Below are 26,440 nucleotides of genomic sequence, written 5' to 3' on the forward strand. Positions count from 1 at the left end.
TACCATTTGATAATTTTTCTTGCAACAAAAATCTACACTGTGAAATCCTGTTAATCAAGTGAAACCTACACATTTGTAGGCTTCACTCTCAAATTGATGCCTACAAATGGAACCAAATGGACCTGTAATGGTCCATTTGGTTCCATTTGTTCACTCAGAGTTACAGTCCCATAAGGGTCCAAATACATGGACCCCTTTGAGAGCTAGTGGTTTGTCATTCTCAGTGCACCAAACTATTTCACTCAAATCCCTGTTTCCCAATCAACCCAAACTGAGCTGTGTGTGTGTGTGTGTGTGTGTGTGTGTGTGTGTGTGTGTCACTTTCACAGTAAAAACGACTCGAGTCATTTACTTTGGGTAATAAATATATATATTTATTTGCACTTCATTAGTTTAAGAATGCCACAAGTTATAAATACCACAAATCTGCCTTAAAACATCATGCCTTAAAACTGCTTTCAAAGAACGGAAACAGGTTTTTTAATACAAAGTACAGACTTCCATCATAAAGGATGCTCGTTAATTGTAAAGAGTTTATTTAAAACAGAGTATGTGTAAGGCAAAGTCAGTGCCAAATATATTGCTAAGTTGGAGGACATTTCAAGAAGTTTCATTCCATAACACATCTACTGTACAGCTTTTGTGGGGAAAGTGTCATGGTCTTTATTCAATATTTAAACAATTCAATTCAAAACGACTTTTAGGTCCGTATGATGGACTGGTTTATATCATAAAAAATTACGGCAAGCTTCAAAGCAACTGTCTTATGTATGTTAATGATTCATGGCAATAACAACCCATATGGTAAGTTACACTTCCATACCAGTAATTGTTTTTCAGAGCAAAGGGATTTTGGAATGAAACTTAATTTGATTAATGTGCCAATTATTTGCAACAGTCCCAAAACACTACGTGTCACCTAATACCACGAGAAACTTTGCTTTTGCACACAGGACCCGCAAATAAACAAAAAAACAGGAAATCATGCAGGATGCTGCACAAATCTACTTGGCAAATTGAGTAAATTGAATTAATGTAATTAGGGGCGCTTTCGTTTCCTTCCCTTCTCACCGTCAGACACAGACTATTAGCCGATTTTCACTTCGTCGTACTACGGAGTCACACCTAAAATAGCTCATCTACAAGCTCACAGCGCGTAGATCTGCTATTTTCAGCCTACGACTTTGTTGTTTGACTGAGTGTAAGTTGGGCTTATTATTACTAATTGACTGAACGTGTCAGTCAGAACACAAACACAATCAATCACATCACTACAATCCTTATCTTGCATTAATAATACCACAACATATTGCTAGGACTCAGATGTGTAACATTATGTATTCAGTGATGTTGAGATTACTCATGCTGTAAGGAAAACCCTCTTGTGACTTCGTTGATACTATAGCTTAATGGCAGTCATCAGGATACAGCATTTCTTGGCAAACAAAACAATGTTTATTAACTTGCATAAATTACAAAGATAATAACCAATACCGGTAGATAGACACCACCTCATTTTTGCGTTTGATGCTTCTTATAGCTTGGCTTTTAATCATTAATCTCTGCATCAACATGCATAGCCTGTTATGTATGAAAAATGTGCAAGATCTGGGACTTCCTCACTGGTCCAAAACATACTAGAAAAGAAGGTGATAAAACAAGCCCCTAAACCTAGCCACACATTTAGATTTTGCCCTTCGACGCAGATTTCAACCAACAGGTTTCTGCATTAGTCTATCAAAGGCACCACTCTTGGGAAATCAATTTGACATTCCAAGCCAACCAACCTTAACCACATTAACCCTGGTGTCCCTATTTTGGGCACATTTTCAAAGATTTTCTAAATCTGTCAAATTCTTGAACGTTCCAAATCCTCCCACAACACCACAAAAAGCAGATCTACAAGCTAACAATGCGTCGAGGCGGCATGTTGTGAGCTTGTAGATCTGCTATTTTCACTATTTGTCCTACGATTAAGTAGCTATATAAGGCTTAATTTGTTAATTAACCAAATCAGGACTTCATCTATTCCTTCTTGCACTTCAAACCTTTCCTCGAGCAGGACTCTCTCTATATGCATACTGTAAGTGGTATCTGCAGTCAGATGACAAAAATAACAAAAAATCAATACAAAACACTGACAAGATTAGTTAGGAAACTCAAAGCAAAGGCAAGAACCCGGTGTACTGTACTGTACATACCGTACACAGGGAGAGGAAGAGAGAAACAAAGACACTGTAAGAGCGGCAAAGAAAGGCCTAGCATATAAAGAGGTCATATACATGTATGAGAGAGAGAGAGATAAAGAAAATACACTAGTTTCTTAATGTCCCTTAACTCTCTAGAAATGTAATACTGCATGTGGAGAAATACCCCCACATGAACAGAATCAATGACAATACCATCATTTCCATAGACTACAATACCCATGTCTATTTGGGTTCTGTATCCATTCATTTTAGCAAGAGGGAATGGGATTCATATGGGTTCTGAGAGGATTCACTGAAACAACACTGATCTATTAGTGCTATACTTCTGCTACTACTACTATTACTTCTACTCAGTAATGTACTTCTTATTACACTGCCTCCCCACAGTTCAGCATGTCAGCTACTAGCTCTCAAGGATTGTAGTGCAAAACATTACAATTGGTACAAATGTAACATGAGCCATTCCAGCCACAAAACACTTTTAAGGCGATAAGGACACAAACTGGTATGACAACAACCCCAAAAGCCGCTTGTTTGTGGCCATGGGTGCGCACACACTTTGTTATCCTGCAGCTTTTCAAATCAAGAGTCCAGTCAATGCCAAATTCGTAGCTATATTTACATAAGTTCATTTACAAATATGTGCTGTTCTGTTCCTCCTTCCAATTTAACCCAGCCACTTGGGTAATAATACCTAGTAGCATTTATACAAACCTACCGTTTCTACACACAACTTTCAAATTAAACTAACTGAGGATATGTGTGATACAGATTATCACAGAACGTACTGTATCGAACTTAGTGTACAGTTTGTGCAACGATTACCATCAAAACAAAAGCATGGAAGACCATATGAATAGCCGTACTCCTATAGGACAGAATAAATCCTTTCTGTCCAGTAGCCACAGTGGCCGGTAGCCCTCGGAATTCAACCAGCTACTGTCACTAAATCACGAGCCAAAGAGACATTTAGGATAGAGTAGTACCTCCAAATAATGGTCAAGTTACCTGCCGAAGTGGCTTGTAGAATAGACAAACGTACTACTAGCCAGTAGTCACAAGCTAAATCTACCTGCATTTGGCTGGTGTCTGGTGTCAATTTCTCACCCCGTCACCACACTCAATATTACAGTACCCCTCTTTCAGACGATGTGCAGCGGATACCAGAGGGAACTCTATTTATAAAGGCACCTGCAAGGCACAGCTAGCATAAGCCCCTGTGTCCACCGGTCATCTCTTTTTTATTTTTTTGCTAGTAGCGGTGCTAAACGTTTGCCGCGTCAGTTGTGGCCGGCTAGTGTCGTTGGTGGCTATGGAAAGCGGTATTAAAAACCTGCCACTCCTTTGTTAAGAGTGAAAATGTGTTGAAACTACCTACCAGGGCTTAGTGCTGATAAAAGCGCTGAAAACAAACACAAGCTTCCAGCACCCTTTGGAAAACACGCAACTGCAAGAACCGTACTTGACTTAACGGGAACAAACCACCGCTGCAAAGAGAGGTTCCCAGTGTACACACAGCCTAACTGTCCTGGAAATGAGGTAGTCTGGGGCGAGTGTGGACAGATGGGTGGTAGGGAGTGAGTGGTTCACAAGGTATTAGTGTGTGTATTCTTAACATGTCATAGTGTACAGCAACACATTTTTTGAGAGGACCGTGTGTGTGTGTGTGTGTGTGTGTGTGTGTGTGTGTGTGTGTGTGTGTGTGTGTGTGTGTGTGTGTGTGTGTGTGTGTGTATAGTCGCAGAGTCTGCAACAGCCATCAACTCCTCCGTTTCTGTACTGCTGCTTTGTGCTGCCCCCTCATGGCCAGAATGGGTCACTGCATATGTGCAGGCGAAATAAGGCTGGTTGGGGAGGGGACCTCTGGGAAGGGGTTCTGGGGGGTAAGGGGGGGGGGGGTCTCCTCTGTGTCTCAGCAGCAGCGCATGCGGGGAGGCGGCAACTCCGGAGGCACTTCCGCATCCGGCTGCAGAGACAGGATGCTGTTGGAGAGCTCATTGCTGGGGATTTCCAGAGGCATCTGTTGCATCAGGAACAGAGGACAAAGGCGGGGAAAAGACTTTGTTAACACGGCAGCTGGTGCTACTGCTTTATTCACGAGTTTTACCACCAAAGAAAACCCAGTGCTACAGAGTTTTCTTATTTTGGGTGTGCATTACGGTTTTCATCGGATGACGGCACTTTTTCCAGAAACCAACCTTGGCAAGAATGTCGTCCACGAGCTTCAAGAAGATCTCGTCCACGTTGAAGTTGTCCTTGGCACTAGACTCACAGAAGCGCATGCCGCTTATCCGAGAGGCAAACTGTCAAAGAAAATGGACAAATTAAGCTATATTTAACTATAGGTTGTTCTAAGATTCTCTGTGTATGACACAATCTCAATTAACTATTTGTGTCAATTCTTACTTAAGTTTTCATTTGATATTATTTTGATGAGACAGTGTTTTGTTAAGAGTAACTCAGTTTCTTTAGACTGGGCATCAGCGATGTCAGACTGGTCCTTATGAAATGTACAACTGAACCTTAAGTAAGGACAATACTTCAGATTTGCTTATATTCCTATGCTATTGGTTAAAGTTTCATTCTTCATTAGGTGTTTTTCCTGGTCTGTTACATCCTTAGCTTGTCTTGTTTTAAGTCATTTCGCACCACTAGAGGACAGCAAGTAGTAACATGTTAACTGGACAGATCTATCTTTACAGTAAAAATGGTCTCCTTTGGCCAAATGTAAATAGCAATTGTTCTAAATATTTTAGTAAACAAGTACCCAACTGCACCACAAGAGATGCTACAAAACTAAGACATTCAGTGGGGAATACAATGTTTTTTTTATATGCATGCAAAGTAGTAGATTTATTTATTAATTGCTTTTGTTACGTAATTTTATATTTTCTTGACTAAAAGGCAGGTCTTTTGCACACCTACAAAGGCGACAGGTGCATAGGAGAAGACCAGACGAGGGCCCCAACGTACTGAAAGAAAAAACTCCCACACACTCTTCAAATGTAAGAAAAGAATAGAGAGATTCCCATTAAACTTTTTTTCTTGCATTCAATGACAGTGTGCGGGAGTTTTTTCTTTCAACATTTTCTTGCCTGCAAAAATCAATTAACTTAAATGTACACACAGTAAAATCCACTGAGGATTTAGTTGAACCTACCCTCTCCGCTTGTTGTCGACCAATGATGCGGTCGGATTCACAGTCCAACTTGTTTCCTACCAGGAGCAGCTCTGCCTCCTCTGACGCATACTGACACAAAACAAACACAGGAGAAAAACAGGTTAATCTTATAACACCTACACACTGAAATCCTGAGCCTTTGTTTAACTCTGAAACTGTAAAAGACGGAACCGTAAGGGTAAATTATTCCACACTCAGTGTTAAATTAAGACTCAAGAATTTCATTGTGTGCCGATTCCCAAGAGTGTATTAACCTTGGGAAACGGCACACGGCAATTACTTGCAACTGATCTCGTTTCTCACATGCTGACAAAATGGTTCTGCCAAGACAATTCGTCTTAAATGGGACACTGAGACACTGAAAATTGTGTTTTGGGTCATTTTTTTCTGCAAAAGTAATTTCAACACCATCTGCAATGACATAAAAATGTAAATGTATAATAGAGGTAAAAGCAAACCACCAATCCGTACAATAATTCAGCACCTCAGGCAGTGCTATAATATGATGTTGCAGTATCACAGTTTCGTTAATGGTGGAAACTCAAAACTTTTATTAACATGCAAAACACATTGGGATGTCCATTCAGGTGAATGTACTTGCTTTAATAACTTATTTTCGGACTAGACTCACTGTAAACCCACAAAGTAACACCTCACTAGAATAGCATTAACTTTGGAAGATGGTGGGGAAATAAATATATCGATATTATATCCATATCATGATATGACACTAGATATCATATGAGATTGTGGATATTGTAATATTACGGCATTAGTGTTGTGTTTCCTGGTTTGTTGCATTACAGTAAAGTGATGACATTATCTGAACTTACTTAACTGTTCTAGCTGTTCTATTATTAGCCTTTACTCACTTAGTTATTACATTTAGGCATCACTGAAATATTTCAAAAATGTAATTGTACGTCTTGAGTATGTTTTGAGGGGTTGACAGCAGACACAAACTAATTAAAAACTAACCACCCAAGAGTGGAAAACAGTAACACTCCAAAAATAAAACATGCAAGATGTCAGTGGTGTACATGTACTCAAGTACTGTACTTACTACTTAAGTAAAATGTTGAGGTATTTTTACTTTCTTCAGTAGTGATCAGTATAGATCTACAAGCTCAAAATGCATCGCTTGTGGATCTGCTACTTTCAATGCTTTTGTGTGACGCTGTACTGTGATCAAGTAGGGCGTTAATTTACAAAAAAACAAAAAAATGCAGAATATGGCAATAAGATGTTTCTGCCTGACAGCAACGATATGGTAAGAATATTAATCTGCTAATTAAACGTATCACCATTCACCTTATCTATCATCTTCATCCATTTAGGAAGGTCGTCGAAGGTCTCCTGCTTGGTGATGTCATACACCAGTACTATACCCTTGGCCCCTCGGTAGTACGCCGACGTGATGCTATTGAACCTCTCCTGTCCCGCCGTGTCCCTGGAAACAACACACACACACACACACACACACACACACACACCACTGTTACTGACACACACAACCACCAACACAACACCGAGTTACTGACACACACTACCATCACAACACTGTTACTGACACACACACACACACACACACACACTCTACCACTAACACACACACACTACCACAACACTGAGTTACTGACACACACACACACAACCACCACAACACTGTTACTGACACACACACACACACAACCACCACAACAATGTTACTGAGACACACACTACCACTAACACAACACTGAGTTACTGACGCACATACTATCACCAACATAACACTGAGTTACTGACACCAGGAACCCACCAGGCGGCGCGCAAGCATAAGCGCAGGGATACTGATTTTCTTCCGCTCCATGTTAGCGAATGCAGCTGTTCTCACTGGATTTTATTTCCGCTCATGGCGTGCGCATTCTCATTGAAATGCATTGACCAGAAGTTCTGCTGTGGCCAGGTTTGGCGAGAACAGTTGCGTGCAATCCTTCGTGCAAAATAAAAGCGTGTAAGCAACGCTTTTTGGTGGGTTCCCACTTCCCAGTGTGACACACACACAAACACACACACACAAAAGCAACAACACAACACTCCACTCAAAGGGGGGCTTCAACCTTTTTGATCCTGTGGTAGGGTAGGACCTCTACTGGTTGACTATAAGTATTGCATGAAGCTCAAAGCACAATATAGCCTCTGCCTTAACAGGCCTCTGTCTCAGCAGTAGAAATTCAGGCACCCACACAAGGTTAAATTCTTGGGCAGGACATGAAAGTTATGGATTTCAGCTTTAGGACAATGGCCTGAATGAGGAATGCATTGGGAGCACACAGATCTCCTTATAAATTAAATATGTTAGGCTACTGTGCAAGTAAAAGACTGCAATATTTTCATGATAAAATCTCTGTCCTGAGTGTCCTCCAATACTTCTCTTTCACAGCATTTTATTAATTTGTTTGAAATATGTCAATAATACACAATCACTAACATGTTGTCAAAAAGACCTAAAGAGGTTGATTGGATTTATGCATATATTTTTCAAATTTTCTTTTTAATTGGATTTAATGTGTGATCCACATTCACGTCATCAATTAAAGCCGAGTCTCAAGAAGGCCCAGGTTACAATATAAATTGAGCATGAAATCAATGATCTTGAGGTCAAACAACAAACAAAGAGGAAAGTTGAATCATTGATAAAAGGTCTCAATGTCAATTTTGTTTGAAAATAAAGAATACCAGAAAACTGATGACATTTTGATAAGATATTTGTTTTTACACAAGTAGTTATTTAAAATTCCTGAATCACTCTTCATGTGAGATACCATTTATGTTTATATTTTCTAACTATAAATCAACATCTGATTAATTTTGATGGTATTGTATTTTTGTTTAATTTTATTTCTCCAAATGTGTCGATCCGTGAGGTGCTATGATTCAGCCACTGGTCACCATCAGAGTGTGGGGGTGGTTAGTAGCAATGTCATTCAGTTGGTGAGAGTGACCATGTACTGTTACTGTACCTTCAGCAGCCTGCTAGCCTGCCTGTCCCCTTCCCCCCCGTGAGTCACAGTCAGCAGAGAAGGCAGAAGCAGCGTCACATGGTCAGTGGAAGGGTTAGGGCAGGGCAGGCAGTGATGGATGGATGGAACCATAGGAGGTGTGGAGGTGCAGCTGCACAGCTTCATGTTAGCATGAGGTTCAACATGAGACACAAGACACATTCAGCACGCATATCGTCTCTGTCGGGCAGAAACCTCCTATCTCTGTGTTCTAACTTTTTGTGTAGCAGATCCACAAGCTCGCAACGCTGCGCAAAGCGACTTGTAGATCTGCTACTTTTGATACTTTTTATCCGGAAAAGTAACAGCTTTGGACATACTGTATGAGGCTTCCACCCGACAGAGACGATATCCTGATATGTTGAGGATGGAGTGAGGAGCAGGTGTAAGACAGGACAGGAGGGAGGTAGGAGTGGACATTGAGGGGTGGATGTTAGTGAAAAGGACAAAATAGTTACAATGTGTTTGAAAAGCATGATGGATTAGAGCTCTAAACTCTTGGGAAAAAAAGTCATATAGTAGAGTTAGTAAGATGATTTTACAGTATTTATAACAATACTGGAATATTGGGGAAGCTGAAATCTTTTCATTTGAATTAGAGAAAGCCTGCTGTGTATAATGATCTACATGTGTTCCCCTGATCATTGAGGTTTACAACCAGGATCAATAATCGTCACAATAATGCATGCAGCAAATTGATCAGGATTATTATCATGCAGCCCTGTACTGAAGCCCTGTACTGAAGATACTGTGGAATAAAGCCAAATAAAATCTCACGACTGAAACCTTTTGTTAGGAAAAGTCCCATGGAACCGCGCCAGACATCACACTAGCGGCGTTTCCTAAACAATTAGCACAAATTCAATATGTAAACTTGTGATGTTTTAGATGTTGAAGAAATCACAAATCGAGGCTTTAACCTTTTGCTTTTATGAAATATCTGAGACCCTTCATGTTTTATGGGGGATGCTTCTAAACGTGTATTCTATTGCTACTCTTCCATTCTAATTCTATTGCTTAGTCTTCTCATCTTAAAATAACCAATAACCGAAATACCAATAACCGAAAATAACCCATCTACAAGCTTGTGAGCTTGTAGATGGGTTATTTTCACTGTACAACATGCTTCCATAGAAGACATGCTGGCTTCTATGGAATCCAAATGACTGAAATCAGTGGTGGCGACTGAGAACTTTAATCAACAGCGTTTTAGCCCGGCACTGCCAAAATCTCTCAACACACTCACTCACTCACACATGCGTTCTGAAGTGTTAGTTGTGGCATGTAAGTATGAGAACGGTCAGAAAGGTCTATTTATGATGGAGATAATCTTAAAAGTGTAGGACTGTCTGTCACAATTATGACATTTTACTTGACGATTAATTGTGTGGCTTTCAGGCCTTGTAAACTAAAGTTGCATGGGGCAGATATGACAAAAACTTAAATATAGAAAGAAATGTCTGACAATGACCAACACCAATAATCAAAATAAATAATGTATTATGGCCAAAATACGCCATATTTAATATTTTATACTCAACATTTGTTCCAAAATAGTGGAAATAACCAATCTACAAGCAGCTTGTAGAGCTTCTGATAATGTTTCAGAATGTATGAACCTTTCGCAACATAGTAATGATTATGAAGATTATGCAAAGTAATTGCGATTATCACTGTTTAATCATTTGGGATTTTGCATTGCAGAGAAATGATTTTACTGTGTTAGCAGCAGTAGCACTAATAGAACATTGGTGCATGGTATATGGCAGTAGTTCACAAACGGTGTGCCGTGAGTCCAGGTGTGCCTTGGGGTATTGAGGCAACCACACATTATTATTGCATAAAAACAACTACACAAAAAGTTACTATTTATTTTCTACTATGTCAGTATTTTGTGAGAACTAATTTCCCAATACAGAGGTCGATTCTTTATTCTAAAAATAATATTAATTTTAAACTTTTTATTTGCCATTAGTAAATTAAAAACGAGAGTGTTAACACACGTTACAGAGGCTATTTTTTCACGGATATGAACGGCGTGACTTGAGATTCTGACCCTTTGGTGTGACACCGTGGGCACAATGTTTTGAAAACCATTTGGTATATGGTACCTGGACACCAGCTCAGATTCAAGATTGCTTTATTTGTCATTTCTTTTCCATCTGTCTGCAAGCAGCTTTGGAAAAAGAAACTAAATTATGTTTCTCCTAGTTAAAGACAGCAAAATAAATACTCACTACTATAATTCAATACTATCAATCTAAATAAATAAATCCTAAAAACTAGAATAATTCATGTCATAAAATACAAGCATAACCAGATAAAAACAGTATAAAAATGGAATGATATTCATCTATAGAGTTCATCTCGTCTAATGCATAGGAATGCATACCTCCCAAGTTCATATACTATCTAGAAGGGAGATTGGAGTTCAAAAGTCTAATTGCTTGGGAAAAGTGGCCTTGTGGTTACTTAAGTGTCTCCATCCTGATACTGGGAGGTTAAGGTTCAATGCCCATCAATGGAGTTACGGAGCACGATATCTCACCAATCGGATGACAAGAGAACTACACAACTCAAACCTCTACCAAAGTGTCATTGCGCTTTAACAGGGCCGTTGTCTTTAGTTCAGAAGATCCCTCACCATATCTGCAGTCTGATCTTCTTCCCTCTCAGCTCAACCGTCTTGATTTTGAAGTCGACTCCTGCGGGGGAAACAAGTAGTAGAGGATATTGCGTAATTGAATGCCCTCTGTGGCTTGTGTGTCATCAAAAGTCACAAACACGCTAACGACACACACACTGCGCTCAAAAATCAGCTCAAATAACCTGAGACCTGTGATACACAGATGACAGGGCATAAAATGGAGGTCTGCCATATCAGCTGCTGCCTGTGTTTGTGTGAGGGATGTGTGACTATTTTTGGAATGGGGGCTATAGCAAGCTGCTGTGCTAGCTGTTGATGTACTCTATATACCCGCTACACAAGCAGGTCACGTCCCGCGTTGCCATGTCCGCTTATAAGAAGCGACTTTGGGCTTGTTTTTCTGTTAAGTCGCTTGTACATTTATTTTAAAATGTATTTTACATTTATTTGGGCCGTGTTTCCTAATGTTGTTTAAACCAGTGGTTCTCAAACATTTTCATGTCAAGGACCCCCAAAGTAATATGAATTTGTCCACGGACGGCCCCACCTAAAAGTATTTTGTGACCCCCGTACCAGATTGGTGTTGTTAAAGTGTTTCAAAAAGTTGAACTTTTTTTCAAGAATTTGTTTGAAAATAGTAGATCTACATACAAGCTCACAATGCGTCGCATCACGACGTTTAGTGAGCTGGTAGATCGGCTATTTTTTAAATATCCGATGCTCATGTGGCCTATTAGTCGCTTCTTTTGGGCTTGTATTCGTGGACTTAGTTGCTTATTTCTCTCACAAAATCTGGCCACCCTGGTCATGTCCAGCATGTATGTTAAACTTACAGGGACTATTCAAGTCATAAATCAGTTCAACCTCATTATCCTCAATAAAAGATGATAATTAGTAAGTGGGACGATTGACATGTGGGAATAGAAAATAGAAGCGGGGCAAAAGCTGTGAAGGAGTACGTTCAGTTTAAATTAAATAAAACATAGGCCTTATTTTAGGCCATATATACCTAATTACTGTTTAGATCCAGGTTACAGCAGGACCTTAGATCCCTGTCTATGGGAATCAAAATAACTAACTAGAAACTTGTAAACAACAACAACAAAGCACACAAGAGCAGCACCACCATATCACAAATAACTTGATCTGTGTTTGAATATTAAAAAGGAAAAGAAAGAAAATAAAGAATGTAAAAAACAAAAGAACTCTGAGAGGAGACAAATGTGACAAATGCTCCTTTTACACACACACACACACACACACACACACACACACACACACACACACACACACACAGTTACTTGAACCACTTGAACCCTAGCATCCCTATTCTGGGGGGGGGGGGGCATTCGCCAAAAATAGCAGATCTACAAGCTCACACATCAACTATTTTCGGGTAAGAGATTAGGGGGAAAGAGCACAGGTCCCCGTTTTACTAATATGGGGTCTTCAACAGGGGGTCCAGGACCCCAAGGGAGGAGGGGGTCCGCCAAATATGTGTGATAGGAACACACACACACACACACACACACACACACACACACACACACACACACACACACACACACAGTTACATTAACCACTTACCCAAGCATCCCTTTTCTGAGGGGAACATTAGCCAAAAATAGCAGATCTACAGCTTATAACTTGTAGATCGGCTATTTTCGGCAAAGAGGTTTGGTGTAGAGGGGAAAAGAGCAGACCAAGTACAGAGTGAAAGGTTAAGTTTACTAGGTATTTAAGGTTTAAGTGGTTAAATGTCTGAAAATACACATTAACATGAATCCAAAAATACACTGATGATCGTGCTGTCAAACAATGAAACTATTAGGGAATCTCTGAAAAAGTTTGTGGTGGTCCCTGCTTCATCTCTCTCTCAGCTAAGGGGTCCTTGGTCTGAAAAACGTTGAAGACCCTTGAGGGCTTAAGTAAGTGGATAACAAATAATTGACAAATAAACACAAGACCAAAACACAATAATACAAAAAATATGTCCCCTCGGTGCATGCTTTACTAACCTACGGTGGACTTGCAGGCTTCACAGAAGGTGTCGTCCGTGAACCTCTCCATGAGGCTGGTCTTCCCCACGCCGCGGGACCCGATGATGATGATCTGCAGCTTGTAGTCAGCGGGCCGGGGAGGCATCTTCCTGCGGCGGGAGGAGGCGCCCAGAGCGGGGGAAGAGCTGGCGGAGCCCCCGCTGACACCCACACCACCGGCCCTCCGCGGTATGTCATATCTGGGATCCATTCAGTGTTTAATTTAATTCCACATTTGTGTGTAAGCACAACAACGAACAGCTAAAACGTCAAAGTATCGTTGTTGTTAGAGGAGTGGAGTGTTTTAAAGGTGTGTTTGTTTGTTGTTCCAGTGGTTTGTTGCTGAAGTTTGGTCAAAGTTTTGTTGTCGCTCCCATAGAGTTGTTGTTCTGCCATTAGACCCAGGCACCAGTGACGTCACCCAACACACCACCACCTCCCCGCACTTCCGCTTCCGTCGCATTCCGATTAAATTGGTAATAATTTCTACTATTCGTACCCGACATATCATAACTATATGATTCGTTCACAAAGTGGATTTTTGCTGATTGCGGCTATTGCTGATGATGTGCGTAAATAAACATTTCAAAGTTAACGAGGAAATATACTATAAACTACATTAGCCTTGTATCACAAGACGGTCATCTGTCATGGTCGTCTTGGATGATCTTTAAAATAGTGCTTGCACTTTATTTATTTCTTTGTCTACACAAACGTTCAAATTTCAAATATAAAGTACTTACCTTATGACCACAAATGTTAAAATTATGTACGGTTCCCCATAAGTACCCTTATCCTCTATATTGTTCAATAAAAAGCATTTCAATCCGACTGTTGGCCATTTTCTCCGTATACTTTCAACTACGCGATCCAGTCGGTTGGAAGGTGTAGTGCACTCTGATATATTATAACTATGAGAAAATGACCACCGTTTGGATTAAAATGCTTTTTATTGAACAATACAGAACATACGGGTACTTTTGAGGGCACGGACATAAATTTAACATTTGTGGCCATAGAGTAAGCACTTTATATTTTAAATTTGAACCTTCAAGTAGATGTACAAACCAAAAAGAGAGAAAGTGTAAACACAATTTTGAAGGTAATCCAAGACTGTCATATAATATATGATGAAATAATACATTATAATTGTAATAATAATCTATATAAATAAATACATAAATACAATACAATACAATACAATCATATATTATAAGGAATAACAATATACAATGATTAATTAACGATGATGATAATAATAATAATAATACAAATCATGATAATAATAATATTAATAATAATAACTACTACAATTAATATAATAATTGTTATATTTGAAATAATAACAATTAAATTAAAAAATGTTTTAAAGGAAATAAATCAATATATAGACTTCTATAAATCATAACTTTTATTTATTTGGGTGTTGCAGGCAGGTGCGCATTGCGTCCTCTAGCCATGGATCGCACGACGGTCGACCGTCATGGATGAACTTCAACCTGGTGTTTGCATTTTCTTTTTTTTGGGTCTGTACATCTACATAAACGTTCAAATTTCAAATATAAAGTTCTTACCCCATGGCCATGGATGTTACAATTATTTACGACTCCTTAGAAGTATCTGAATATTCCGTATTGTTCAATAAAAAGCATTTCAATCCGATTGGTGGCCATTTTTTCTTAGAGTTATAATGTATCACAGTGCAATACACCTCCCAACCGACACGATCGCTTAGTTGAAGGCATACGGAAAAAATGGCAATCAATCGAATTAAAATGCTTTTTATTGAACAATACTGAAAACCCGGGTACTTCTAAGGACCCGTACATAATTGAAACATTTGTGGCCATAAAGTAAGAACTTTATATTTGAAATTTGAACATTTAAGTCGGTGTACAGACTAAAAAGGGAGAAAGTGCAAACACTATGTTGAAGTTCATCCATGACTGTCATATAATATGATGACTGTCATGTTTCAGGGCTATGCGTCCTCCTGTGCTGTGCTGTGCGGCACCCGTAGCCCTACCTCCTAGGATCAATGACGTACAGGCCGAGCAGGAGGAGGAAGGACCTGTGATCTCCTGTAATCCACCACAACATCGACGATAACAAACCAACAGCATCTATTCTAGCTGCTTATATTGTGACCACAATCTGAAGAAATATACATTACTAACCCCTAAAATAAATCCACATCACAAGGACACAGCATGGCTGCACAGAAGATCAACGAGGCGCATGAGCACATCGCTAAAGCTGAGAAATGGTATGAATGATGACAAACCAACCTCTGGAAAATACGAGATGTTCTACTGGCTACAACTGTTTAGGATCCATATGTACCTAGCCTAGCCTTGGATCAAGACCATCATAGATGTATTTGATCAATTTTGATATTTGGATATCATAGATATCAAAAAATCAATATCAAAATCGATAAAATACATCTATGATAGTCTTGATCCAAGGCTAGATCCATAATACATACGGGCCATATGCTCTTATAGCTACAACTGTTAGGATCCATACAGTGCTGTGTACGTACAGGCTATGGTCCAGGCCTATAAATGTAGATGTTGTATTACTAGCTAGATCTGGAGCTGTTAGCCATACATACGCCATAGAAGTGCTGTTTTGATGATATGCGAGGTACGTTATAGCTTCATAAAGCCAGCCTTTATTGTGATGTACTGTACATCACAACATGTACATCATGTACATGTGTGTATTGCTGTGTTGAACAGCAGTGTTAATAATAGACAGTCATCATTGGCCTCAGTTGTAAATAGATACTGTATATGGAAATGGATTGTGTATTAATTGGTTCATATTTATTTACTGTTTGAAAATGCAATTCATTATTATTGATTTTGTGTAGCCTACAGGTCTAATGTAGAAGTTCTACTACTAGCTACAACTGGAGCTGTTAGCCATACATACATATAGCTTCATGAAGCCAGCCTTTCTTGTGATGTACATGTGTGTATATTACTGTATAATAGACAGTCGTTGGCCTCAGTTGTAAATACTGTATATGTGGAAGTGGATTGTGTATTAATTGGTTTGTATATATTTACTGTTTGTCATTATTGATTTTGTAGCCTGAAAACCAGTCTCACAAAGTGGAAGCCAGACTATGACAGTGCTGCATCGGAGTATGGCAAAGCAGGTAAGCAGATATGATCCACCATTGACATGGATATATACTGTGTTACTAAACATCTACAGCAGTGTAAGAGTTATGTCAGACTTTTATTTATAGACTTTAGTTGTATTATTATTATTTTTAGTCTTGATTAAAAGGCTTTGTGACATAAACAACAACTGTCAGCAATGTTATACAGTGGATAGTGTTCCTCACAGATCGACCACAGAGAGTGCAGTGGTATATTAACTGATACTTAATATGCAGCCTCTGGCTGGCATTGGCCTCAGATTAAAATATGGGAGTGGACAGAGTGAGGTGCAGATGTATTCACTCAGAGAGTGAATTGAATGGAATTGAATTGAGTGAGGTGCAGTGGTATGTATTTGTTTATGATTTATTACCTCACAGAGTGAGGTGTGAGGTGCAGTGGTATTACCTCACCTCACAGAGAGTGAGGTGCAGTCAGTGGTATTACCTCACAGAAAGTGAGGTGCAGTGGTTTTACCACTGAGAGGGAGGTACAGTGGTGTTACCTCACAATAGAGTGAGGTGCAGTGTGTTTACCTCACAGAGAGTGAGGTACAGTGGTATTACCTCACAGACAGTGAGGTACAGAGGTATTACCTCTCAGAGAGAGAGTGAGGTAATCCTTGGGTTGGGATCTGGAACCGGAGGAATCGGATCCAACATTGAGGAACTGGAATCGGTTCCATCACATTTGGAACCGTTTCAGGAACCGTTTTTGATCACACTGTCAGACCTGATCATGTGGACTTCACGTCTGCTATACTATTACAATACCGGTGGTTCTCAAACTTAAACATTTCATGAACCACCATAACTCTGAGAGTGTACAAGTGGAACCAAATGGACCCATTTGGTTCCATTTGTACTCTCTCAGAGTTACAGGCCTGTAGGGTCCATTTGGAACCCCCTATAGGAATCGGTAATGGGAACCGTTAAGGAATTGGACCGTTTAGAGGAAACGCTAAGGAACCACAATCGTTAAAATCCTGAAGGATCCCAACCCTAGTTATACCACAATGTATCTCCACTCTATTACTATTACTTTTTTTGGTCTTATCTTGATTTTGTCTTTACTGTTCCCAGCTGTGTGTTTCAAGAATGCCAAACAGTTCGACCAGGCGAAGGATGCCTATCTGAAAGAAGCAGACAATCACACGGATAATAAGGCGTATCCTTTGTGCAGCTTTAGTTTTTTTTATCACGCTGTTATTATAACATTTCTGTCACCATGTCTTTAGTTTCCTTAACTTTATCCACAGCCTCTTTCATGCAGCAAAGTAAGTTTATTTTTAATTAAATACAATCAATCAAATACCGAGATTGTTTTGTTTAGGTGTTGGGGTGTTTTGTATTCAGTTAAACATAAGTGTCTTCTTTTTCAGGGCAATTGAACAAGCTGGTATGATGTTAAAGGTACGGTAATTGTCCTACAACTGTAAGTGTCATCCACTTGGAATGCTGTGGCATTATGACCGAAAATGACCTCCTGTTACATTTGTTTTGTTACAGGAACAAAAGAAGATGCCTGAAGCCATTCAGTTAATTGAGAAAGCCTGCATGATGTACATGGAGAATGGGACACCGGACACTGCAGCGATGGCTCTCGATAGGGCTGGAAAGTAGGTGTTGTTCATGGCTGTTCAGATTGTGCAGGCTGCCTTAAGTCCCAGACAGTGTTTACTAGAAGTACAGTATGTGTCTTATTTATTGACCTTTCATTTCAATTGGACACACCAGCTAGCCCAATAAAGGAAAATATAATTCACTTTACTCAATGTTAATTCTTGCTCAAGGCAAAACATGCACCACCATTTAAGTGACAAGACTTTCATTGAAATTGAAAGTTGTGATGCAGATAAAAGTTAAAGGATTATCTTGTAAAATACAATCTGTCTTTGTGTAGACTCATAGAACCTATCAACTTGGACAAAGCTGTGGACCTGTATCAGAAAGCAGCTGGTGTGTTTGAGGTAAGATCGAGCTGAAAACAAAGATTGAACTACCTGTGGTGGTGACCACGTTTATCTAATACACCCATGTTTTTTTGTTTGTTTGTTTTTGTGCAGAATGAAGATCGCCTGCGGCAGGCTGCTGAACTGTTGGGCAAAGCTTCCAGACTTCTAGTCAGGTTAAAAAGGTAAACAACAAAAACGGGATCAGCGGGAAAGTGACACCATCCAACGACAAAAGAAAAAGATTTTGCATAGGTTTCTCAGTTCCGGTAGCTGCAAGGCACTTTTGTTCTTTTCTGTGGATGATCTATTGCAGTGATTCTCGACCGTCATTTCAAGGACCCCCAGTTTGATTTTTATGTCTGGGACCTCAATCTAAGAAAAGCATTTTTATTGATAGAAATGTTTGGGACTGATCTGGTCTCTCATGTTGTTTTGGGGTTAGTGGTTTTATGCACGGTTGACATTGAGTACATTAGATTAGACTGCCTCATTCTCATGCTAGCCCCATCTTTTCCAAATAGGCTTGACGATGCAGCAGTTGCTATTCAGAAAGAGAAGAACATGTACAAAGAGATAGAAAACTATCCTATGTGTTTCAAGGTAAGATAACTTGAATATTGTGTCTTACTCTTGCATATGCTGTAATGACTGTACATAAACAGTATTTTATATACGCCATGAAAACTTTAAGTAAGACTCAATTCCACAGATACTGGTTAAAAAACTGTCACCATTGTAGGATGTCCTCCTGGTGACTTCGCAAGCTGTGGCATTCTACATTGTTCTTCTGTCTTTCTTTAACTTTTTACTTTGTGTAGATACATACTTTTTTAGGTTTTAAGTTTTACACAACATTATTAATCTCAGGTTTTGTTCTCTGCTCTGATCCTTTAGAAAACAACTGCCCAGGTGCTGATTCACCTTCACAGAAATGACTTTGTGGCTGCAGATAAATGTGTAAGAGAAGGTTACAGGTACGAGTCCTCTCATGATGTTTCACATTGGTGTGGGCACTGGGCAGCACTGAGGGTGGTATGGTGATGGGACGATGTGAAAAGTGCATTTCACGATTATTGTGGCAAAAGTAATTGCGATTAATGATATTATCACGAGAATCAAAATACCGGTATGCTTAATCCATTTAGACCGGGAACCCCTATACGTAACTATACCTTTCAATCGGTAACCCCTTTTGGGGTAGTTGTTGCTATGTACGGTATATAGTAACATACATTTTTTGTAATTTTTGAATGAATATATGAAGTTTTTCTGAAAACTTCGAAGATTGAAAAGGCACAGATCTCCTCCTAAGCTTGTGGTTAAGAAGTTGGGTCTTCCCGCGCGGGACACCTGGGGTCGAATCCCGGGCGGTACACTCTGACCTGCATGTGGGGAGGGATAGGAAAGTCTGATGATGATGATTACTGTTTAATCTGAAGTGTAAACCTGAACACTATGAGCATGGTGACAGGAAGTCCTCCTACCTCGTTTCCTCCAGTCTCCCAGGGTACAGTACAAGTGAGGATGTGGTTGCCATGGAGACGCTGCTGCAGGGGTTCGACGAGCAGGACGAGGACAAGGTGCATCGCATATGCAACTCCCCTCTGCTCAAGTACATGGACAATGACGTGAGTGGCATTTGACGCCTGTGGTTATTGTTATTTTTGTCATAAAACTAATAATGTACTGTATGTCCTGGCTGTCGGGGCAGAAACCTGCTAGCTCCATATCCTGACTTTTTGTAAATTAACGCCCTACTTGATCATACTACAGCGTCACACAAAAGCATCAAAGGTAGCAGATCCACAAGCTTGAAATGCGACGCGAAGCGACACATTTTGAGCTTGTAGATCTGCTGCTTTTGCTACTTTTGAATTATAATTATTGCGGCTGATTTCATTCCCAATAAATGATCAGCCGGCAGGCTAAGCCTGGGAGAAATTAAAACTGTATGACGCGCATTAAACATGTAAAAACTCAGTTCCAAACAAATGCTAAAGTTTAAAAGTGTTTACTGTGCGGTGTCACCAAATTATTACAATTTACAATACATAAATCTGTAATAAATATGTGCATCAAATAACTTAAACAGTGAGCAATTAACAATAATACAAAAATAAAGCTCTCCCAGCTCACCCCACCTCCATGGTCAAATCAGCCTTAGAGTGAGCAGGTGAGAGCCACTACTTTGTAGACACTGAGGCCACCCCCAGCGACACTCCCACCACCTAGGTGCCAATGCTGTGCCTTCATCAATCACATATCAATAACCCACTCTAGTGCACACTTGGCTCCTACAATAATCCTGAAAAGTAACAGTTTTGGATGTATGAGGTTTCCAACCGACAGAGACGACGTATCTCCTCTATATAAAAATAAAGATTATTTATATAGCACTTAACCACTGAAACCCTATGAATATTTAGTTGACTGGGGTCCCGCAGGGCTCTACTACACTAGGCCTCCTAATCCCTCTAAACCTCTTGGCCTGAAAATAGCAGATCTACAAGCACACAACGTGACTCGCAGCGCCCCCCAGAATAGGGACGCTAAAGTTCAAGTTACATTAAAGTGCTTTACACAAAACTGAAGAGTAAAATCTAAAATAAAATCAGCAATCACAATAGAAATACAATAAAAGGCTTGTTGCGTACACAATATTTTTTACTGTATGAATCTTCCTTTCCTCAACAGTACGCTAAGCTGGCCATCTCTCTGAGAGTACCCGGAGGAGGTGCCAAGAAGAAGAAGGCTGCTGCTGCTCCACAAGGGGGCGCCGCCCCTGCAGAGGAAGAGGATGACTATGAAGGTGAAGGAGGGTTGTGTTAAAAACATGTCGGCCACAAGAGGAGCTGTAACTCTGTGCATCATCAGTAGGTCCATATCAGGTACAAAAACATACTGAGTGGCCTGTTATGAGTGGTCCCCCGTGATCCTTACTGTACCAAAACAACATCAAACCAATTCCCAAATTATCTAGGTATTACAAAACAGAGTTGACTATTACTCTCTGCACGGAATCTAACTAGCAACAGCCTTTTTAATTTGTGTACAGGTTTTGAGTGGAATCCTCAGTGCTACTGTATGAAAAACTTCCATTGTTGAGAAATGTATCAAAAATATATTGTGTGTACATGTTCTTTTATTTCATGTCAATTTGTGAAAAATGTGCGTTTGTAAATTCTGCTGTTTATTGTTTATGGATGAAAATCCCAAGATTTGCTGGCGTTATCTCAAAAATTGGGCAAAGGAAAAAATAAATATATCTTTATCTGAATTAATTGATGTATAGGTGTGTATTTGTACAGGAATTATTTATTCAGTATTACGGTTCTTGCTAGTTAAGAAACGTCACTAATGCAATATGCGAAATCAGTTCTTGTCTTTGTTTGTGCATGTGCGTATGGAATGGAAGGAAGGTGTAAATACATATTAAAATGAAATCTACTAAGCTCATGAATAGCACTGATTAATAAACTACTAATTCAGACACTACAGCACTCTAGTGTTCAGCACTTATTACATTTAGTCTTGAGATACTATACTCTACAGGATGAGGAAACTTGTACAGTAGGTAGTTGTACTAAAGCCTGAGTTATGCGTGGTTGCGCTACACTGGCGTCATAATTCAGGCTTTGGTAATAATGGCTGGGTTTTTCAATATTCTGTCTTCCACAGTAAGACTCATAATAGTGACAATGACCTAAAAAGAGGGAACATGCCATTACGATTTGATTTCTTCAGATGTCGTTGCTTTCTTTTAATTTGGTGACAATTTCCAAAAACATTCCTTCCTTACGGTGTCTAGTTTTCCATGTGTAGAACTTATACTGTAAGTGTGCCAGCAACTTGTTTATACCGGGAGATCACTTGTGTTGTCAGTCAAAAAAACTAATAATGATACATTAGACCACAAAGGGAATGGTATTAAAGGGAAGTTTACAATATTTCTTGCTGTTGTGCTTCTTTCCGGTGCGATCCTTTATAAGACTAATGTCCAGTTATTGAACATGTACTGAATCGACAAACATGTCCTTGCGAAGACTGAGTGCAGCTGGAAAGTCGTTGGTACCAGAATGTTCCTTGAAGGACATAAAGTGGCTTCTAGGCTTCTTAAGACCTTATTTATTTTTGATGAGGCCATTGCTTTGTCTTCTAATGATCTCCCCCTGTTAAACGATGTCCTTATCATGGTCATAAAGCACGCTGGTGCTGCAGCCTTCCTGGATGTTTTACCCCCCAATAACTGTGACCTATCAGTGCGTTAGTGAGCTCAAAGATTGGACTTGTATATAAATGTTGCCATTGGTGAAAATAAATCTCAATAAACCATTTCATCTTGTCGTTCATTCACTGTGAATTTGGATCACGTACATGAAAAACTAAGGGTTAGTTAATTTTCTATCAATTAAACACCCCATAAAGCCTTGAATACATGGATGGAGATCCTTTTGTTTTTGTCGCATTCCTGAGCCAAAATCTAATTCTCTAGAATGCGTCAAAAAAAAAAAATCAATGAATTCAAGGCTTCATGGGGTGTGTAATTGATAGAAAATAAGTAATTTCTTGGGTTAACTACTCCTTTAAGCAACAGTAAGTGAATCTTGACATTACCTTTTTACGGCTTGGCTCCTCAGAGGCGAGCTGTCTGGAAGAGGGTGGTCTGTCTGTCTGTCTGTCTGTCTCTTGTGTGGCCGGAGCTAAATCACACTTAAACCACTGGACCAATCAGTGCCATATTTCTTGTGCCATAGACGTACCTCCACACATTTTTCACATACTGTATGTTTTATCATCTTAGAAATATTTAACTTTCATTTGATAATGGAAGTCAATTTGGCTCTGGTCTCTGATCAGGCTGAACTATTGGCCAAATTTGAAGTCATATATCATAGATCAGTGGTTCTCAACCTTTTCAGGCTGTGACCCCCCAAAATAATCAGATTTGAACTGGGGACCCCCCACCCTGATAAGCACCTGAATGTAGGAGTTGAGGCATTACATTTTGTTTGATTCGGTTCCACAGATGAATATTGTGAAAATAGTTGATCTACAAGCTCACAACGCCTCGCGTTGCGAGGCATTGTGAGCTTTCTTATTTTATTTGACAATTTGGCCCATGTTTGACAAGTTTTTATAGTATAGTTTGTTTATGCAGTAATGGTCTTTTTTATTGTATTAAAAAGGTCTTAGAAGTCCTTAAATATCACTTCACTGTCATCTGGGATCCCCTAAAAAACATGTGGGGACCCCCCTGGGGGTCCCGACCCACATGTTGAGAACCACAGAGTTCAACTCACAACAGAGTTGTGTACCGTATATAATACTCTTAACTCTTATCTTTTACTCGATGCTGCTTTAGCAAGCTCATTCAAAACAGGGTGCCACTGACAGGGTTATACATGATACTGAGGGGTTACCAAACTTTCGGTCCCCAGAGTATTGACTTTTGCTACATTCAGTAGGACAGCATGTAACAGCACTGATCGCATGTTACACACTGCCAACGTGCACAGCTGTTGACAGCTGCTTTATAATGACAGGCGTCCTCTTGATTGGTCCATGATCTGATGGATGTCACCTCCTCCTCAGCCAGGTCTCCTCCCACATCCACACAGGCCCTGAGCTGATAAGCAGGAGTCAGTGGAACTGCCATTTATAGTACTACATACAATAATATAACCATAAAGAAAATAACCCTCGGATGTAACATAGGTGATGATGTCACAGGCTGGCCCGTTGAAGTCCGCGAGCCAGAGATCCGCGAGATTAGATTTTCACGAGACTCTTGGTTGTCTTTTGCTTTCACAAGTGTATGTTTGTTATCAGCAACTTCAGACTCTTCATCTCAGTTGGTCTACCTGAATAGACCATATTCACACGGCGGCCATATTGGAATTTAACATTGAAAGTGCCGCCACCCGGGGTGGCTACTTTCATTGACTTCATAGAAACATGGCCGCCGTGTGAATATGGTCTATAAAAGACACATCATAAAAGTACATCTTTGTCTCAGTGACTAAATGTGAAACTCGACACCATTACAGAAGTTTTATTTTCAGATCACACGGACCTCTATCCCATACCCCGTTTTCATATACTGGTACAGTTTCACATTTCATTCCAAGACCCGAACCCCCTCCCAATAAAATCGTATGTACATGTAATGAAAATTATTCATGACAATAATGACGTTTTTTTCTTTCATGCTACAATGTCTTCTAATGCATAGTTTGGACCAAAGGGGGATTTCCATAGAGAGGACCCCTTGTAATATGAATGAATGGGAGTTATTTTATTTATGTATTTTTATTTCTGTCTCCTCTGACTGAATGAATAGCCAAGGGTCTCTCACATTGTCCACGTCTGAACTCTAAAAACTGCGAGAGGCTCCCGATTGATGAGTGGTGTACCGGTTAATGCACCCTGATTCAAAAATAGCCCTCCCCCGGGCTAGTGTCTGGTCAGACTGCAGATGATGCAGCAGAATATGATTATCAATTAATCCCATTCGCTGTCTGTAAAATTCTCCAAAGTGTTTTCACCACCGTCTTAAAATAGAACATTGAGCTGCTTGCCACTAGTGCTGCCGCCGTCAGTAAACATAACGGGAATATAGACCCCGACTTTCACTTGCGTTCTTGAACAAACATCCACGTTTTATATTTCATGCCATTTAAATAGTTCTCAGCTTTTTACCATTTCATATTCATAGTCATAGATCCTTCAAGGCCCATCAGATTAGAGTATAATGTGTCAAATGTGGACATACACAGTCAGTGGCGTGCACAGACATTTTGAGGGGCAGGTGCTCAAGTAAATTATACTTTTTTTTGTTTACTTGGTCTGCTCTTTTTTCCCTCTACACCTATACCTCTTTGCCAAAAATAGCCGATCTACAAGCCCACAACGCCTCGCAGCGCGAGGCGTTGTGGGCTTGTAGATCTGCTATTTTTGGCTAAAGTTCTCCTCAGAAAAGGGATGCTAGGTTTCGAGTGGTTATGGTAAAAAGAAAAATCCTATCACATAAAGATTTGGCAGACCCCCTGTAGTAACTCTGAGGACCCCCTAGGGGTCCCGGACCCCCTGTTGAAGACCCCTGCTGTAAACTGAAAAAAACAACAACTTTTTTTCCCCCTTTTTTTCAAAAGGGCACTTCTGGTCAAGAGGGCAAAGGGCAGGTGCTCTAGCACCACCTAGAGTCTATCTGCGCACGTCCCTGTACACAGTGGATGTCTATCTAACCTCTTCATGGGGAAAACAGCTCTTCCTGAGAGAGATACGTAGTCGTTAACTAACTAGTTTTTCATAGAAACAAAATAAGGCAAGTAAAGATTGTCTAGTGATGCATCTTATGTCGTGGCTCTCTCCACATAGTGTAGCCTCTGACTTTAAAAAATGGCCGTGGGGTATGTATGTGCTTCCTGTCTGGGCCTGAAGTCCACAGTTTTCAAAAGCAGCCGGATTCGGAGGACGCGACCTCTACTCTATATTGCACAACCCCACAATCCAAGAGTTCTAATAAGGACAAAATATTCAAAATACAAGTCTGTGCTCCTATGTTATTCATTATTATGCACTTATGCATGTCGGTGGGAAGCCCTTAATTAACACTGTACCACAACTGCTGTCTGCATAGATAGCTACAAAGCAAATCAACGAGGACAAACGTTTAGTCCTTTAGCCGAACGGTCCACTTCTCAGCGTTGGTAAGACATCAGCAGCGTCCACTGGCTGATACCAACAGAGCTCCACGGGCAGCGCCGTAGATCCATCCTCCACCGCTTAGCGTCACTGAACGAGGCGCCGGCTGATTGCCGAAAGCCCCCGACTCAGTTCTGAACCGGTTGCTTCACACAAAAGCGTCGGGATGGCCCCGTGGTTCACTGCGTCTTCTCCCTGGTCCACTTGATCATGGTCTCTGGCGAGCGGTACAGGAAGATGAGCTTGGCGTACATGTCCTCCTCCAGGTCCAGCTCGCCCGTCTCCCGGACCAGGAAGATGTCGGTGCACAGCTTGAGGATGCGGTCCACGTTGGGCAGCTCCTCGAACATGATGGTGTGGGAGATGCCGCTGAAGAACTCGCGCACGAATTTGCCGATGACCAGCACCACCGAGGCGTACAGACCCATGATCCTAGACACAGGACGGAGGGATGTTGAGTTTAATACGGTGGTTAAATGTTTTGA

At 40.3% G+C, this 26,440-nt stretch overlaps 3 protein-coding genes across 4 annotated transcripts in view; 1 reads left to right on the forward strand and 2 right to left on the reverse strand.

Moving 5' to 3' along the window:
- Positions 1-347: 347 nt before the first annotated feature.
- On the reverse strand, positions 348-13,521 carry rab12 (RAB12, member RAS oncogene family). The gene is made up of 6 exons (XM_084056601.1): positions 13,101-13,521; positions 11,080-11,140; positions 6,703-6,841; positions 5,371-5,460; positions 4,409-4,513; positions 348-4,230 (listed from the first exon to the last, which is right to left on the reverse strand). The coding sequence occupies exons 1-6, from the start codon at positions 13,330-13,332 to the stop codon at positions 4,123-4,125; spliced, it is 735 nt and encodes a 244-aa protein (XP_083912727.1). The 5' UTR covers positions 13,333-13,521; the 3' UTR covers positions 348-4,122.
- Positions 13,522-15,187: 1,666 nt separating this feature from the next.
- On the forward strand, positions 15,188-22,584 carry napgb (N-ethylmaleimide-sensitive factor attachment protein, gamma b). Its single transcript, XM_084057060.1, has 12 exons — positions 15,188-15,387; positions 16,223-16,290; positions 17,380-17,464; positions 17,556-17,573; positions 17,679-17,709; positions 17,806-17,915; positions 18,200-18,266; positions 18,363-18,433; positions 18,773-18,851; positions 19,146-19,225; positions 19,750-19,879; positions 20,946-22,584. The coding sequence occupies exons 1-12, from the start codon at positions 15,332-15,334 to the stop codon at positions 21,078-21,080; spliced, it is 930 nt and encodes a 309-aa protein (XP_083913186.1). The 5' UTR covers positions 15,188-15,331; the 3' UTR covers positions 21,081-22,584.
- A 2,631-nt stretch (positions 22,585-25,215) lies between these two features.
- Positions 25,216-26,440, reverse strand: part of piezo2b (piezo-type mechanosensitive ion channel component 2b) — a 143,310-nt gene continuing 142,085 nt past the window's right edge. For both annotated transcript variants that reach the window (XM_084057136.1, XM_084057135.1), the window contains exon 54: positions 25,216-26,387. In XM_084057136.1, the coding sequence (XP_083913262.1) occupies positions 26,135-26,387 (253 nt within the window). In that variant the 3' untranslated portion in view covers positions 25,216-26,134. The remainder of the gene's footprint in view (positions 26,388-26,440) is intronic.

Source organism: Gymnoscopelus microlampas (assembly GCF_963454915.1).
Source record: "Gymnoscopelus microlampas genome assembly, chromosome: 5".
NCBI classification, from domain to species: domain Eukaryota; kingdom Metazoa; phylum Chordata; class Actinopteri; order Myctophiformes; family Myctophidae; genus Gymnoscopelus; species Gymnoscopelus microlampas.